Source organism: Onychostruthus taczanowskii, unplaced genomic scaffold (genome assembly GCF_017590055.1).
Source record: "Onychostruthus taczanowskii isolate IOZ18803 unplaced genomic scaffold, ASM1759005v1 scaffold29, whole genome shotgun sequence".
NCBI classification, from domain to species: Eukaryota; Metazoa; Chordata; class Aves; order Passeriformes; family Passeridae; genus Onychostruthus; species Onychostruthus taczanowskii.
The window spans coordinates 504,677-522,449 of NW_024500239.1; the positions used below are offsets into that span (position 1 = coordinate 504,677).

At 39.2% G+C, this 17,773-nt stretch overlaps 1 protein-coding gene across 7 annotated transcripts in view; it reads left to right on the forward strand.

The window, feature by feature from the left end:
- Positions 1-17,773, forward strand: part of FHOD3 (formin homology 2 domain containing 3) — a 375,703-nt gene that overhangs the window by 313,561 nt on the left and 44,369 nt on the right. For all 7 annotated transcript variants that reach the window (XM_041408064.1, XM_041408058.1, XM_041408059.1 and 4 more), the window contains 2 exons: positions 5,480-5,638; positions 13,892-14,074. In XM_041408064.1, coding sequence (XP_041263998.1) covers positions 5,480-5,638; positions 13,892-14,074 — 342 coding nt within the window. The remainder of the gene's footprint in view (positions 1-5,479; positions 5,639-13,891; positions 14,075-17,773) is intronic.

Consider the following 17,773-nt stretch of genomic DNA (forward strand, 5'->3'; position numbering starts at 1 on the left):
GTTGTTACATCTATTTTGTATTGTTGTTTGCTCCTACTCTGAGGAATCTGGACATCTCACAGTAAAGGTTCTCTGTATCACTTGTCCAGTTTATTAACTTAAAATTTTCTAATAGTCATTCTTGATCATCTTGACAAAGTGGAAACATTGGAATTTCTATAATCAAGCCCCCAAGTACCTAGCAAGCAGCAGGTCCATAAAGAGATAGCTCATGTAGATCCTGCCATCACTGCTCTTAGCTGGATTTTTTTGTAACACAGATGCATGAAAATCTGAAACGTATGGTGTAGCACCTTTAAAAACACATTCAGATGATTGTTCATCTGGCCAAGGTCGAACTTAATTTCTCTCTCTGATTCTTTTTCTGCTGAGGAAGGAATGCTGGTTACATCGTGGCGTGCTACTCCTCATCTCTCTCCCCGTAAATACAAATCTGACACAGATGGTTCATAGATGGAAGGAATGAGAGCATTTTCTTAGATCCATAAAATATTTAATTCCTTGAATAGAATGTGGATTGATAACATATTTGCCATTTCCAAAATTTAGCTTTGTGTTAAATGCCAGCATTGTAATGGAGTACCCTGGCTGATTCCTAATTTTTTATTCTTATATGAAATTTTGATAAAATTTTAAGTTGTTGGAGTTATGACTTGTTTACTTTTCCAGTCAATCATCATGCATGTTTCCAAACTACCCTTGGCCATTTTCCCTCCCTCACACTTGCTTCTCAAACCTGCCTGATGCTTTGGCAGAGCTTTTGGCTTCTGGCTGGAAGATGAGTGAGCAGGTTTCTTTGAAATTAGTGCAAGTCTGAGGGATGATTTAGGTGCTTTCCCCTTGGCGACCGATAACTGCTCTCTGCATGAGACATTGTACTTTTGGCTCTCTTTCCACCCTGTCCCATAACACAGACATAGAAGTCTCATTGCAGAGAAGACACTGGGGACTGAGGAGTACCATAGTAGAGCTCTGTGCAGGTTTTTGAAACTCTTGCCTGGTTTTTGCGAACACCAGCAAATCTTCCAGAGCAGGAGATGGTCCTTAGCTCAAGTGAGAGTGGGAATAATTAAGCAGACCACCAAATCCGTAAAACACTTGAGGTTTGGTACAAAGATTACACTCAAATTAGGACAGCTCTCGATTTTTCCAGACTGCTTGGTTTATTTCCAGAGAGCACATTCCCCGTTGTGTCTAGTTTCTCCTGTCCAATGGCTGCAATCCAAAACAGGTTTATTCTATAATGTCGTAAAGTCTGACTCACAGCTCAGTTGGTTCAGCTGAAAAAAGAGAGTGCAGAGCAACAAATCAGAAGTCAAATCTCTAAATTTCACATTCAGAGATGGAAATAGGTGCATGGAAAAGGAACAGTCCAGAAGGATGAGAGGAAAAGCAAAGTCAGGGTGCATAAAGGGGGGCTTGGCTCTATCTTGTGCTTATGCTCTCTCATACAGCTGTAACCAATTTTACTCCAGTTTCTAATCCTTCACTGTGATTTCCACAACACACAGCTATAAACAGCTACTTCCTGGCTCATGAGAAGTTTTTCATTAAACACAATACACTGTAATAAAATAAAGTGGATTTAAAATTGTAGGATATAATACAAGATTTTGGGGGCTGGGACTGAGAGAGGAGATTCTTGATTTTAGGAAAACTATGACACACTGAGAAACTTGCACACTGATATTATTTAGCAGAGCACCTTTTGTTGCAGATGGTTTATTTTTTAGAATAGAGCACCCTGCATTATATTTGCCAATAGAAGAAGTGATCAGGTATCCCCTCCAAACCAGCGTAGTATTTCCTTCCTTCTCACTCCACTGAACAAAGCAGATATTTTGGCAAAGTACTTCAAAGTGTTTGCTTTTCTGTGAAGAGAAGTGAAAACATGCAGGCACGCCTCAATCAAATGCTGTTGTTCATCCCTATTACCATCCACTTGGTTTTGCATGAAAGTATTATTTTGCTGATTCATGTATACCCTGTGGAATATAGTGATCCATCATGTGCCCACAGACATAAAAATTAGTAGGAGAGAAAAAGGAAGGAATCTGTTTTCATGTACACATGCTTAGACACTTTTGAAACATGTACACATGCTTAGACTCCTTTTGAAAGGAGTTGTTGCAATTTCAGTGAATGCCAAAACAAGTCATAAATGTGGACCAGAATTTCTGAAAAAGATTACATACAAATATCCTGGAAAAAGTCAGTGGCAGCTGAGTGATTCCATTTTAAATCTCTTGTATTAAATCCTTGCTAATTGAGATAGAAATAAAATAAAGTTTAAACAAAAAAATTAAAAAGCCATCTCACTATTAAGGTAGATTTTTCTGCACTACTGATGTAGACTTTTGCAACTTTAAAGGCAGAAGATATTTCTGAATTGATGCTTATAATATAATAGTTTATTTCAATGACCACTTGAAAAGTTATTTATTTTTTTTTCTGCTTCCCATATTAATTACAGCAAAGAGGCATGTTTAAGACTATGTTCTCATCAGACTGCAAAACACTTTCTGTGGGATGGTAATAGGTTTTAAATAATCCATCTGGACTAGCCAGTCTTCACCAGAGGCAAGAGAATGTGGCCAGTTAGGTCTTGTGAAGGCCTAAATTCACTATAATTGTTAATAAATTGCAGAAGTGTTTGTTTTCCAATATACTACCTGATATGTTTGTATGTTAGAATTTGTAATTACACATAATGATATAGTATATATAATATTCAGAAGTTCAGGGATTACACTTCATACTGACACATTAAAATGTAAAATCAAGTGCACTAGTTCACTGTTCCCTCAAGCATTTTAACTCACTCTCTGTTAATGAATTCATAAAGCACAGAGTGAAGTCACCAAATATTGTAGTAGAAATTAGTAGTTCTAGGTTATTTTAACAGTCAGACACTTCCACCTGTGCAGTTTCATTGCAGACAAAAAGCAATTCTTTTCCTAGTGCTAAGGTAGTAAAGTTCATAGTCGTAAAATCTTTCTCTTTTCTTCATCCTTTTATTTATTTGGAAAGGATTTCTTTGGAACTCAGACATCAACCCAAGAATGGATTTGAAATCTCTTCAGCCCCTGTTTTTGAAAAGGGTTACCGCCCCAACATTTTATATCCCATATGCAGTTCTAGCTCTGGAAACTACCTCCATGCCCTCATGCCCTGTGCAGCTCATCTGTCTTTCATAACTCATTTCTAGGGAGTGTGTGCACTGTAGGGATCACAATGATCCCGGCTGTGGCCATCCTGCATCCCCCAAATGAATATGTCTCTCTTGTCAGACTTGGGAGCCTAAAAACAGAGCTGAAGATTTGAGGCTTACTTACCCATACCACATGTGGGAAGCCTAAATTTAACTCCTTTCCTCTGGCCTTTTCCCTTCTGCATAAGTTCTTTGTAGCTGTGTAATTCTGTGCTCCAAAGGAGGTAAAAAGTGGTGGTTTAAAAAAGGCTTAGTGCAATACAAACTCAAGAGGAAGCAGTCTCTGGTGAACCCTCTTTGGTTTTAACGTGGTCTTGGCCACAAACTGTGGTCCTGAGAATGTGATTAGTGGCTCGGGAAGTAAAAGTTACTTCATTAAAGGAGAAGCTGCATCTCACATCCTGCAGGTAGCTCCTCAAGAAAAAGAGGAGTCTATTATTTTAAAAAGGGAAAATTCAAGAAGGCTTTGGGGATACTTTTAAGCTGTTAAGAAGAGATCCGTTCTGACAGTGATGGAAAAAGTGATAGAAAAACATGGAAAATAAATGTTATCTTTGCTCTCCTAAAATTTATTCTGTTTACTGCAAAATTGTTGTTTCTTTTTGAGTTTAAAAAAAGCAAACCTCTTTTTACTTTCTCAGATCATACATATGTGGTTTTCCCTAATTCCTGTAAAGAAACCTAACTTCAGACCCATGTGCACACAAAAGTTGCATCATACCACGTTAGTTGTTCTGGTATGATGAAAGGACTGTGGTATCATACAGGTGCTGGGCAAGCTGCAGAAAGCAGTGGGCAAACCTCTTCCTGTGGAAGCAAGGTTCTGAGCTATGCCAGAAAAAGGTATCTTTTTAATGATACAGCTGTATTCCCCATTATGGGCTGTCCACAGCTGGAGGTGCTTTGATGAAATCATATTTACTAACTTCCAATTCAAAAACAGCACGTAGGCCTGGCAGTAGGGTATTTTGTGTCTCGGTGGCTGTGGTGCAGACCCAAAGAGGCATGTTTAAAAAAGCGAAGGACAAAGCTCAGTAGTCTAAAAAACAATCCTGAACACAGATTGAGACTCGAGTAGTAAGTCTCCTCCTGGGCTTTCCCCAAATTCACAAGAGATGAAAGACTGATCCATCAGGGTGCAGGACTTCTCCCTATACTCCTGTGCTTGACAGCATTCCTCAGTCTGTCTCTGATAGGGATAAGGCAGAAGAACCACAGAAAACATGTTTACAGTGTTCACGCATATGCAGAGGGAGGAAAAAAACCTGAGTATGAGGAGCAGAGTCCTCTCACCTTTCAGCTACCCAGCATGACATACATAGTTACCAAAGAGACACCTTCTAGCATGGGATGATGAGAGAGAGAAAGACAGCCATGCTGAGGTGTAAAAGCAAAGACCACATTCAGCACTACATTATGCCATATAAGTGGATTTTGAGTCACCTTGCATAGTTGGTTCACATTTTGCCACTGTAAGGATGGGGAGAAAGAGAAGAAAATTCCTTGGGTCTACTCTAGAACAGAATTTAAAGCATATGTTGCCAGTCCTTCATGATTTTATTATTATTTGTACTGGAGATAAGATCCAAGGATATGGATAGTCTCAAATACAACTTTGTAAAAAGCACAAGGGTTGTAATTTTTCTGCATCTACGAAGGACTTGACAGACATATAATGAGCAGCAAGGTCATATAACTTTCCCCTGGCAGCCAAAGGTCAGAAAAGCAAGCCAGTGTCTCCTGAGAGGCACCTACAGCTCCTTTGCCAATGTCCAAGGTGGATTTGTAACACAGTAGAAAGATGGCAGGCAGGTGTGAACTACTCTGTTTCCCAGCCAGCCACACAAGAGAGAGAGGGACCAGACTGGTCCAACAGGGAATTGAGCCCTGGAGACCCTTGGCTGCACAGCTGCTGCCCCAGCAAGCCTGTGCTGGCCAGTCCTACTGCATAGCAGAGCTCTGGGCTGGCAAAGGCAGTTTCAGGTATTTTTCAGACTGGCTTCTGACCCAAAGTGCCCTTTTGAGGACTGTGTCAGACTGGCTCTGCTTTGCACAGCAGTGTTCAGATCTCTGATTGAATCCTGGTGGCTCATGTTGATAGGATAAGGATGTGCTACAAGAATTCAGCTTGTTTTGATGCCTAAAAATAAATTAGGTTTGCACTCAGTGTCTGCTTTCTTGAGTGGGGGAAGTCATTAGTGAAAGGACTGACTTTTCCTTTATAAAACAGATCAGAAGAATAATGACCTTGTTCCATTCTTTACCAAGAAAACTGCTGCAGATGGGAAGCGACAGGAGATCATTGTGTTGGACTCAAAGCGAAGCAACGCCATTAATATTGGCTTGACTGTGCTGCCCCCTCCCCGCACCATCAAGACTGCTATTTTGAACTTTGATGAATATGCCTTAAACAAGGAAGGAATAGAGGTAAGAAAGAATGGTTGATGTCTTCAAGTCTGCATTGTCAATACTTTTTTTCCTCATGTTGCATATGGTACAGGTCAGACTGGTCATGGAAGAAGGAGAAGGGGTTATATTATGTCATGTCTGAGTCTTGAAATTTGTGAAACCAGTGCAGTGGACTCAGAAGCAGGAAGTATCATGAGGTTGGGCATGCTCGGTGCTCATGGATTATCTGCTTGCTTTGAGTAGCAATGGTGTTAATTCCTGTCAGGTTTTTCAGAGTATTATTTGAAGCTTGACTGAAATACTGTGAGCAGCAAAAATAGGCAGTGAGTTACTGGGGCTGATGCAACTGGTACAGGGTTTAATAAATTTCATACCCAGCTAGCTGTTGGAGTCATTCTAGATTGTATATCTAATAGAAAACAAATACGGCAACTAGTTCTGCCCAGAATAGCATTTCTGTGTTACTGTTGTTTGAAGAAAAGCAGTTGGTATAAAGATTACAGATGATGTAATTTTTACCACTACGTGTTTGACTTTGCAGATATTCTTACCAAGATCCAAGATGAGCTCTGTTTATTATTTTTTTTATCAAAACATTTTTCTTCTGTGAAGTGTAAAAGAAGCCTGTGGCTCCACTGTTTTTTTAATTATGGTCGTATTCATTTAATTTTTTTTTTTTTTTTCAGTAAGCCTGTATCATCTAGTAAGAGTAATCTGCATAACTACAAATCTCAACCAGTAGCTCTCAGAGATCATATATTAATTCACAGTCACCTTTTAGTGGTTTGGTGCTGTGTTTCATGATTTCCCCCTTTCCACCTCCACCTTGCTGACTACAAAAGAAAATGAGAAAAACTTCCTGGAATGAAAATGGTATTGCCAACAGATGCATGCAAAAGAAATGCTTAAGGCAAAAGATCCTTCTAGCTAGAAGGCAGCTGCTGATTTATCCCTACTAGAACATCATATCTTCCCCAAGCTGTATTACTTTTTGCTGTATGCATATTTTACTTGTATTATGAAGGTGCCAGATCACTCCAAAACCAGTAATTCTTTTATGATCCAGCCCATGTACTCACCACTGCAGTCTGCAGTGCTAAGCTTTAAAATGTTGGATAGAAGTGCCCCTCCAGCCAAGCTCAACTCACAGCTAGTTACATCTCAGTGCTGTAGGCAGTGTTTCCATACAAAGTCCAACATAAAATGGCTGACAAAGGAGGACAAGTCTTCATTAACTTCTGGGATTCATCACTTTAGAATCGTGTCCTTCTCTGGCTTCAGGTGCTCTGCACAGCTCGCCTTTTCCACTGTCAACATTTGTCACTGGACTGCCCATCTGCCAACCACCTGTTGTGGTGTCCACAGCTGTGCTTTGTACCACCACACCCTCCTTTGGGTGGCCTTTCCATTAGCTGCCAGGAACCCATAATTTCATTTAAAATATATATGAAGGTGGATTTCAATTTGAGGAATTCAAGGAACCAGGAAATTGTACACTGTTAATATGCTTTCCCAGTGCTAAAGAAAAGGTCTGTGAGGCCTGTCCCCACAGCTTGAAGCTAAGGATGTGAGTAATCCTCATGTGATCATTCAGGTATTTGAAATCAAGAGAAAGGGTAAGTGCAGCAGAGCCCAGATACTTTGCACTTTGAGGAATGAAGTCTTGGTTGGTTGAGAAGGATTATGTCCATGGAGAAAAGAGGTTTTATTACCTCAGTTATATATATTTATTTACTTCTTATCAGGTAAAACCCTATGCTGAATTCAGATTTCCTTTGCAATCCCAAATTTCATATTTTTCTTACACATGCTACAGAGTCAGACCTTTGTAGTGATAGAGAGGGCTGGATTAAGCAATTCAGAATTGGCCAGATAGCACACAGGTTGATACAAAAATGCTTTATTGTGAGCCCCACTGTTTTCAGCAGATCCATGCCTCAGTTCTCCATACTGCCCCTTTGGTCTACAATGTAGGCAAGCTTTGCTACCTGTGTCTCTTCTCTTTATCTGTCTGTTCATTGGCTTTAGCCTTTGAGTTAGCATAGAGGGAAGAGAGGTTGTTGTTTCAGTCTAGATTTTTAGAAGTTTCCTGGTTCATTTCTATCTAAATATAAGGAAATAATTGAATCAGTAATAGAGTCTTTGAATCAGTAATAGTGTAAGAAACAGCTTCATATATTAAAAAACGCACAGATAATACAGCAATTTGCTATATAATGCAATTGATAGCTTATCTATGGGTTGATTGAGGCAGGACTGGTATGGAAAAAAATATGCAATTTGCCTAATTAAAAAATTGTACCACAGTGGATACTCAAAAGCCTTTCTGCACAATAATTGTCTAGAAGAGATGTCACATCCAGTAAGCAGAAGAGAGATGTAAAGACAACAGGAAAAGAGATGTGTGCAGTGGCAACATAACATTCACTGCTAATATTTCAGAGAAGCTACAATTTAGGCTCATCTTCAGCTTTTGTCAGATCCAACAAAGAGCAGAGCACCTACAGTGTAAAAAGTCACCTTAAACATCCTTTGCCTTGGCAGTGAGCTCTGTGTTGTGTCCTTTGCTGAGGAGCGTTGTCACTGTCATGTGAGTGTGTGTGTGGCTTTAGTTCTGCACCTCAGTGGATTAAATGGTGCCTTAAAACTGACCTTAACAATTCGTTTAAGGACAGTGGACTAAAGCAGTGCTGGCATTAGTGCTAGCAACAACCAGGGATGCAGTGAGCTGCAGGCCCAACTTCAGCATAGCCCAGTTCATCATCTGCTCAGTCCATAGAGCACTAGGTCCAATAGAGCCTCCACTGCTACCCTACATCCTGCTGAATGCTGCTTTGCTTTTTGACATGGAATTCTTGTCAGTAATCCATACTTTACTTTTTAACTTTAAATATATAACTAAGTGGAAAAAATGCTCCACTTATTTTAAAGCCCTCTATTCCTAAGTATGTTGCCTATTTTTAGGTCTAAAGCAGTTAGGTTCCCCTGAGCTGTGAAATAAAGCAGAAAGTGGGGCCATGACACTAGAAAGGCAGATGTAGTCCATTTAGTATGCAAAGCAGGCATTGTTTGAAATGTATTTTCAGAGGAATGCACATCATGTGTTTGCAAGCGTGAGCCAGTCCAGCTAAAAAAAAAATTTTGCCACCTTACATTTGCCAAAGTGTTTATGTTTTCCTTTCTTTGAAAGCTTGGCATTCATTGTGTTCAAACACCTTGGAGCCCACTGCAGAATAAAGAACTGCCTCCTTACAATGGATGAGGTCTTGCTGTGAGTTAAGCAAAAGAGGCAAGCCTAAAATCCTGGCACCTAATTTGTATGTATCAGAGGCAACTGTAAGAAGGGAGTCCAATAAACAAGTCCTTGGTTCTTGTCTTTAGAGAAGGAAATGAGTGGATCCCTCGATAAAGGGCTGCTCATTAAGGAAATGTGGACCAAAATCAATTAATACCAAAGACTACGGTTAATTTAGCAGACTGAAATTAGGATAATGCTTTGAGGAAATTAGCATGGTTTCTCCTTTACAATGTGTCTTTGTGATGCTACACAATGTTGATTGCATTAGTAGGTATAGTTTTTTAATAAATCTTTGAAGTGAAAAAAAAAATCTCTCCAGGTGCGCTGTACCCTCCATACCCAGGTGTGCTACACCCTGCATACCCATAATAAATAGCTTGAAGCATTGGTGTCTGGAGTGGCTAGATAGCCCTGAGATGTGAAAAGGGGTAAGAAATGAGGTCTTGTTGTCAAAAATCCGGATAATGATATGTATAAACAAAAATCAAAATTTGATTTTTGGAAACAAGTAAGGTATTTACATTTTTATTGTGATCATTGACATCAACATTTGCAGTTTCCAGTTTGTTTGTCTAATGCTTTGTAAGAGCATGATGGGAAGTTTCAAATGATGCTAGCTTGTGTGACCTGAAAGAACACCTTTTTTCACAAGTCTATACAGAAGAAAGAATGTCCTCAGTGGTGCCTTGCTGACCCACAGTCAGCATATCACAGCCCTAATCTGTTTCAGACTTTAGTAAAAAAAAAAAAAAGCCACAGTTTCTCTCCTTGAAGCAGACCAAAACATAATCTTCAGTTTCTGTGATCAGCAATGACATGTTCATGTATTTTTGTAGAGAGCTGAGGAAGAGGAATGGTCTGACTGAGGCAATGGTATCAGTTCCTGATTTACAGAGATGGTCATCAGCATTTTAGATGTAATTCTTTCTAGAATTGGATCATTTTTGAAAGTGTTATAATAAAATTAGTGCAGGCAGCTTCCCTTACAGTGAAGTTCTGACTTTCATATGCTGTTACATTTTGTTAAAATTTCAGCAGGTAATGTGAACCAGCAATGGGTCTTGTTAACAGCTGCCTGGGAAACTGAAATGTGAGAGAGCCTTTCAGAAGTTGGATTGTCTTCTGAGGCCTGTCAAATATCTGGTGAAATACCCACTAACGTGTACTTGGTGATGCAGCTTATGTATTTGTGGTCCTCAAGCCACAGAAAGCTTTGGACGCAACAACAACAAACAGATATTTGAGTTACTAATTTTTTTCAGGCTGTTGTTCACCTGGTAAGATCAGATGAAACCAAACACCGAAGATGAGACACCCCTGCAACCTCATAGTCACTGAGAAGCCCCAGTATCTCATGAAAGAGAAAACTTAAGCACCTAATTTCCTCAGAGGCACTGGGCTATTCGCCATCACTGCTTAGATGCTTCCTTGCATCCCACACTGAGGTCCATCACCCTCAGCCATATGTTGCTTTTGTAAGTTTTACCTCTCAGAAACTTTTGGAGATTGTACCTCAGGATGGCAGAGTCCAGGAAATAATCAGTCTGATCCCTTAGCTGAAAGTTCAAGCAGGTGGCTGAGTCCAGCAGCAGAATAATTGGGGTCCATTATCTCATGCCAAAATTTCTTATTTTCCTCGATTATCTGCACACGTGTTTTCCTCAAAACATAAGGCTCTGGCCCAAACAGTTGTGTGAGAGCACATGAAGGTGAAATACATGTGTCACATGTACTAGAGAATATGAACATAGGGTCTATTGATAACCAGTTCTTCTTACATTGACCTGATGGTTGCTGACACCACCTCAGTTACAAGGCTGAGGGAGCTGGGTCTGTCCAGCCTGGGGGAGAGCAAACTGAGAGTATCAATGTATTTAAGTATCTGAAGGGAAGGTGTCAAGAGGATTAATCCAGGCTCTTCTCAATAGTTCCCAGCAACAGGACAAGAGCAATGGACAGAAACTAATGCACAGGAAGTTCCACTTGAGTATGAGGAAGAACTTCTTTACTGTGCAGGTGACTGAGCACTGGAACAGGGTGGCCAGAGAGGCTGTGGAGTCTCCCTCGCTGAAGATACTCATAAACCATCTGGTTGCAATCCTGTGCCATGTGCTCTGGGATGGCCCTGCTTGAGCAGGGAGCTTGGATCAGTAATCCCACTGTGGTCCCTTCCAACGTAACCCACTCTGGGATTCTGTGTACAAGGAAGAGCAGTATGAACTAATGATTGGACTCTAAGCTGTTTGTGATTTAATGGTCACATCAGGTGCCAGTAAACTTCTGCCCTGCTGTGATTTTATGCTACTTTTACTGTTAGGGTTTTTTTAAAAAAATAATATAAATAAAAACTAAAATAATAATCAAGTGGCAGATGGTATACTCATCAGTTTCCAGCACTGAACAAATGGCTCAAATTAGTCATAGAGTGGAAATCAAGAGGAGCATTTCACTACTTGCTCAGAGGCACACCAAGGATGATGGCCAGCAGGATCAAAATCATTTGCCCAAGCAGGTCCGGAGTGCTGGTGTAGATTGTTGTTGTGGGGGCACTTGCACCCCGGATGGTGTGAGACCTGCCAGCAGCTCTGGCCCCACCAAGGCATGGCTTTCAGCAGCAGGGCTGATCCTCAGCAGCTGGCACCACAAGCACAGGCTCTTTTGTTTGGCATCCTCTGTTTCACATAGTATGGTATGCAGCACAGCAGTCTTGCAGAACTTGGACTTGAATGCTTTTTGTCAGCTCCATCTATCTTGTGATGTTTATATAAAGCTCAAGGAGGAGGAGAGTCCCTTTCGAAATAAAGCTTACTGTTTCTTTGCTCTCTTTAAAATGCCCCAAAGCAGTGTAAAATCTGGAGTGAAGGCATTGCCCCACCACAAAATACTTGTGGGATCTCTGGGTAGCTGCCAGAAGTCCTGGTTATTTGTAGGAGGCAGTTGAGAATACTGCTGCAGTGTTAGCCTTCAAAAATGCATCAGAAGCATTTTTGCACCCATCACATGACTACTGCTAAACTCTCCATGTATGGACGTACAATATGATCCTATCTGCAAGCTGCCCTGTCTCAGCTGAGGAGGGCGTGTCTTCCTCTTGTTGTGGAAGAGAGGAGTAGGCACTAAGATGCCTGACTCCTTCAAGGGACACTGCAAAACATCTTTATTTATCAGTTTCAGTCTCAGTCTGGGGTTTTTTTGCAGACATTTTTAGATGAGTATTGATTCAGCACTGAGACCATGAAGCAGCTACTTAGAAATCTAGTTTTGTGTTAGATATGACCCAAGCTACAGATTTCAGTTGTCTGGATGGATGGATGGCAGGCACATCTCAAAATCAATACACAAATGCTGTCAGTTGAAACACGTGTACATCAGAATATTTTCCAAGCAATCCTTTTCAAGCTAAGGAAAAGCACCAGAGTGTGTTGAGGGATTTTCCTCCTCTTCTTCTTTTTTTTTTTTTTTTTTAATTAAGATATTTATTTATTGAGGTAGAATCTTGAGTGTCCAAGAAAGGAGGCTTTTTTTTGGTTTTCATCATTGTTTATAATAAAGAGTAAGAGAGAGAGAGACAACATTAACAGCAAAAATGCTTCTTTATTAAAGTCTATGGAAGTCAACAGAAGAAAATGCACAGCAGTAGAAATGCTGTGGCTGAAATTAAAAAAGTCCCAGATCAACAAATTGAACATCATTTGCCTGCTAACTCTTGTTCTTTGCCTGATCGGAAGTCCCTTGCTCTCTGTCCATACTTAGCTCCAGTACTTTACAAACAGCCAGGGAAACTATTGGTACTGGAAGGGGGCAGTTGTGCTGCTTTGATGAATTGGCTATGTCCAGTGTTGGAACAAGGCTGTAGTTTGGATTGGCAGGTCTGATAGCTCTTTGGCTGTATTTTTATTATTCTCTCCTCCCCTTCAAAACAGCCTCTATCATTATAGATGGCTACAGCAAAAACATGTAATTCCTGAGATGAATAAACATAAGTTGTGTTAAAAATCTGCTTTGCTTTAAGGAGGCATTCATCAGTAGGGTAGAGACCTCAACTTATCTGATGCCTTTATGTTGTTTTGCTTTTCTATTTTGAAGTGCATTTATTGTGTTAAAAACTGATTAAGAAGCAATACCTTGGAGAGCAATACTTTCAGAAGGAAAGCTGCCACATTTAAACAAGCCTGTAAAATTCATGACTTAAAGGGAAAATTTAAATATTTTGTGCCACACTGACAGCAGAAACTGAAAATACTGAGATCCTTTTTCAGATAAAAAGAAAAAAAGGCCATATGTCATGCAATGCGTAATTCTGCTTTAAATTCAGTGTGTGTTCCTTGGGAAGATGTTGGTTAGGATAGAATCTTTAGGAGTGACCTAGTAAGCTGCAATAGTTTCCATGTTCCATAAGAAAAACAAAACAGACTAAACAAAAAAGTAAGAAATTATGGGGACAGCAAGGGACAGGAGTCTTCAAGTTATTCCTGTATACTTACAAGTGTGCTAGAAGATTTGTAGGTATTGCAGCTAAAAGGGACCTTAAAATCTGGTCTGACTTGCTGTAAATCACAGGCCACAAAACTGTGCTCCTTCTACTCTTACTTCCATATGTAATTTAAAAAAAGATGTTAACTTCTGGCTTAAACATATGAAAGTTGCTGAGATCAGTCCTAATCATTTTCCTTTCATGTCCTTCAGTGTTTCATCCCATGATTAGCTACTTACTATCTACTGAATACAGATTTCAAAAAAATACAAATTTCAATCCAGATACATTTTTAAACAAACTGCAGGTGTGTGAGATAGCAGTCCTTGTTTTGCTTCCTTGTGCAGTGGATTGGTTCTTAGTTGCTACTGTGCTGTCCTAATTTAACACCCAAGGACTTGAGGACTTTTACTGTGGCTGCTGTGGGGTCACAGAGCACCCAGCCCTCACCCTCCTCTCAGCCCCACCACTGATTCTTGCCTTCTGGCTCCCTATACAGAAAATCCTGACCATGATCCCCACTGAGGAGGAAAAGCAGAAGATCCAGGAGGCACAGCTGGCGAATCCCGATGTCCCCCTGGGCAGCGCTGAGCAGTTCCTTCTCACCCTCTCCTCCATCAGCGAACTCTCTGCCAGGCTCCAGCTCTGGGCTTTCAAGATGGACTATGAGATAGTGGAAAAGGTGAGGGGAAAGCACAGGGATGGGTGGAGACTCTTCCAAGGCTTTGCTTAATCTTTCCCTGACCTTGGTATTTAATGGACATTTTGAGGAAATGGTAAATGGGTCGCTTTTGTTTTGGTGGCCAAGCAGGAAACAGCTAAACTGATCCTTCATTATCTCTTCCTTCTATAAAATAAAATTAAGAGATTATGTCTTCCTTCCTTTAATTAGTCACTAATGATATTGAAACAAAGAAGAGGGCTAAATCTCTGCCACATCTTCTCCAGATGTTGTTATTCAGGAAATTACTTCAGAGCAATGAGAATTTTTCTTTCGTAAAGATTGAGTGAGGACTACTGTACTCAGTCTTATATCATGAGAATATTGATTTTACATCCATTTGAACTAAGGAAAACACCATCCATTAAGGTTTTTTTGTTTATAGCTCTCAAAATTCTAAACAAAAGATAAGACAGTTCACTCAGTCAGACACAGTTGTTGCCACCTTCTCTGTGGCTGGCATTCATTCAAAGAACACTGTAATTGGGGTGTCTGTCAAGAATGACGAATCATGGGCAAAAATTTTTAAAAAGAGGATAAAATTTTGTTGCATAGATAAGACAGAATGAAACTGTGTAGGGGATTTCAGGTACTGGCTGCCTGTCACAAGGTCTTTCAGGAATCGCTGCACAGGAGCTTCCTTTTGGCTGCACTTCTGGTGTATACACCTGGCATTGCCATTAAAGCAGCTGTCTCCTCTATGTACTGGTTTTGTATATGTATCTGTGCATGTAGGTTTGTATTGAAAAGTCAGTATAACTGTGTGATGTGAATTCTAAAAAGTGAAATGTGAAAAAAGTTTCACATGCTTGTGAAAATGCCTTGTTTACCCAGCAATGGTTATTTAACGAGTTGTGCAACAGTGGATTGATTTGCAGGTGATACTGTCAGGACTACTCCATCTTTATTTAATTTTCTTAGATGTTAGGACATGCAGTCACACCAATACTCAGGATTTTTATTGGAATGTTTTAGCATTATCCATTTACATTTCTGACTTGTATAGCAAAATACTTGTATCTGGCATGCATATTTTTTGCCAGTTTGTTTTGTTTTGTTTTCACTCTGGTACAGCTATTTTTTCTGCTTCGAAGTTACCACGAGGCTAAATTGTACCTTTCATGTAAGATGAGTTAGCAGTAGTTGTTAATCTCTGCATATATCTAGAATTTCTAGTGTCCTCTCAGTCAAAAAACAACATTTGAAGTACTGCTAAAAGCTAAAGAAATTCTGAGAGTTTCCTTTTGCCATAAAGTCAATTTATTGCCAGCTAAAATCCCATGTAGAATGGATACTAGTACAAAATGTCTCAAATACTTAAATTACTCAGAGAAGCAACAGCTGTAAGGAAGACAAACCCAACATTTTTTATCCCTGTTTGAAGGTAGATAGGACTAAGCACAGCACTTGCCATGAAATGGTAGAGGAAGTAACATGATAACTGTGATAAAGTATGAGGAGTACATGATAAGCCTAGCAGACAAGGATAGATAGGACAGACAGCTTGGGTCTTGGGTGAGGACAGACAGGATCAGACATCAGGAGTGCAAGGCAGACCGAGTACCTGGGCGTCTCCAGTTAAAAAAGCTTAAGGTCAGAGTTCCAGGTAATCCGTAAATGTACATGTTATTTAGACTGAAATAAGATACTGTAATATTAAGTTTTAAAAAATGAAGTAATTTGCATTAGTGGTTATGATGATAAAAGAGACCCTTGAGCTGCTAACATTCTTCTATTCTTGAAACTATGTTTTTGGAGAAGATCTATCTGCAAAAGGGCAAACGCTTCATGAAACATAGGTCCCAAAATGACTTAGCTCCACGGCTTTGCCTTTCAATTTTTGTCCAGCATTTGCTTGATCTTTTCTTTTTTAATCTTATTTTGTAATAAGGAAAACTCATAGCCGTTCAGAATTAGCACTAATTAGAATTAGTTCAGCGCTCATATTGTTTACCAATTCACACATACATTTTATGTAAGATATGAGTGCTATTATTTCCATGAGGCTGGAAGTTTTCAATGGTCCCTGTTACCAGCAGTGCAAAATACCTGAGTTATTGCTGAGACCAGGGTTCTCATACATGAGACTCTTCTGCTAACCTCCAAGAACAGAGTTCTGCCCAAGTAGGTTTTAGCTTCATATCTGACAATGTGAAAGAAACTAATATGAATTGTTCAAGAAATGGATTAAGTGATACATTGTTTATGTTCATGTTCATTAAAAGCTTTTCAGGCATAATAAGAGAAATCATCTTTCTTAGCTTGAATTTAATTAACTGAAGCAAATCAGGGTACATTTGTGGGGAACATCCTCAGCCTATGAGGAGCTGAACTGGATGAATAAATATTCACTCTTTGCTCTCTATAGAAAATTTAAAATGAAAGAAAAATTAATGAATGTTAACATAAATGCTTACTAAAAGTCGTTAGTGGAACAATAATTTCCCTCTCCATCCTTTTGTTATCCTAGTTTAAATGCACAGACAAAAGAGATTTAAAAAATTGACTGTGTTGCTACTCATTCCTCGTATGGAATTACTTATGATGCAGATATTGTCAAATTCTATTATCTCAAAGGAGCTATAAAGGTCTTAAAAAAGCAATAGAAACTTTGATTTTTTTTTTTTTATTAAGATCACTGCAGACAAATATATCCTTTTTGCTGACAACTTAAAAGATCACAAAATTAATAAATGCAGGTGTAGAAATGAAAAAAGTACAATGAGTTGAGTTCATTTGTACATGTCCATCAAACATTGAATCAGGCATTATGAGGTGTCTTTCAGACAGAAGTTCTGGACTAATCCTCACATTTCATTGAAACATAATTTTTAGCTGAAAAATAAAAATATCCTTCAAGGATATGAGGTAACTCTGCCTTATCTATCTGCCCTCTTTAGGTAGAAGGTGAGTTTTATAGGAAGCAAGAGTGGGTAAATTTGAAAAAAATCAGAAATTTGTCTGATTGTTCAGTATCTTGCACAGTCTTTTTTATTGTTTTTTAATCCTACAATAAAATAAGAACTAAAGAGTAATTATAAATGTGTACTGTATGCAAAAAGTCTAAGATCAGATAACTTGTCTAAATAGCTAAATGAAGGGCTCAGTATGGCCTGGTTTAGGCTGGAAGCCTCTTATGCCGCCTTCTTATTCACCTGGAGAATGTTTTAAGTTAGTCTTTTAGCAATGTATTTTTTGACAGGTTGAAAACTGATCTAAATGAAATAATTCAGAAGCCCATGTTTACCACAGATTCAGAGCAGTTTGAGTCATTCCATAATGCAACAAAACAAACTAAATCAACTCTGACTTTAAAGCAACTCAAAGAATACTGTGCAGCAGGATCATTTAAATTCACTTTAATAAAGCCTTGGATTATTTAGCACCTCTCCTCTGATGTATAAACTACTTCGCTCACTATCTCATCTCTTAATTTGTCTTGAATTTTCCACATTCTTTCCAAGAGACAAATTGTTCTGTAGGGACTAGAAATGTATTTCATTCATCTTTTATGGATGTTCTTGAAGAAACCATTGTGTATCTCCAAGAAAATTAAATTCTCAATTACTTTGCCTCTTGGTCTAAAATAGCAGCTTAATTTTGGTTTCTTGGCTCATAAAGAGTATAACAATTTGGGAAATTGGGAAAAAAAGTCTGCCT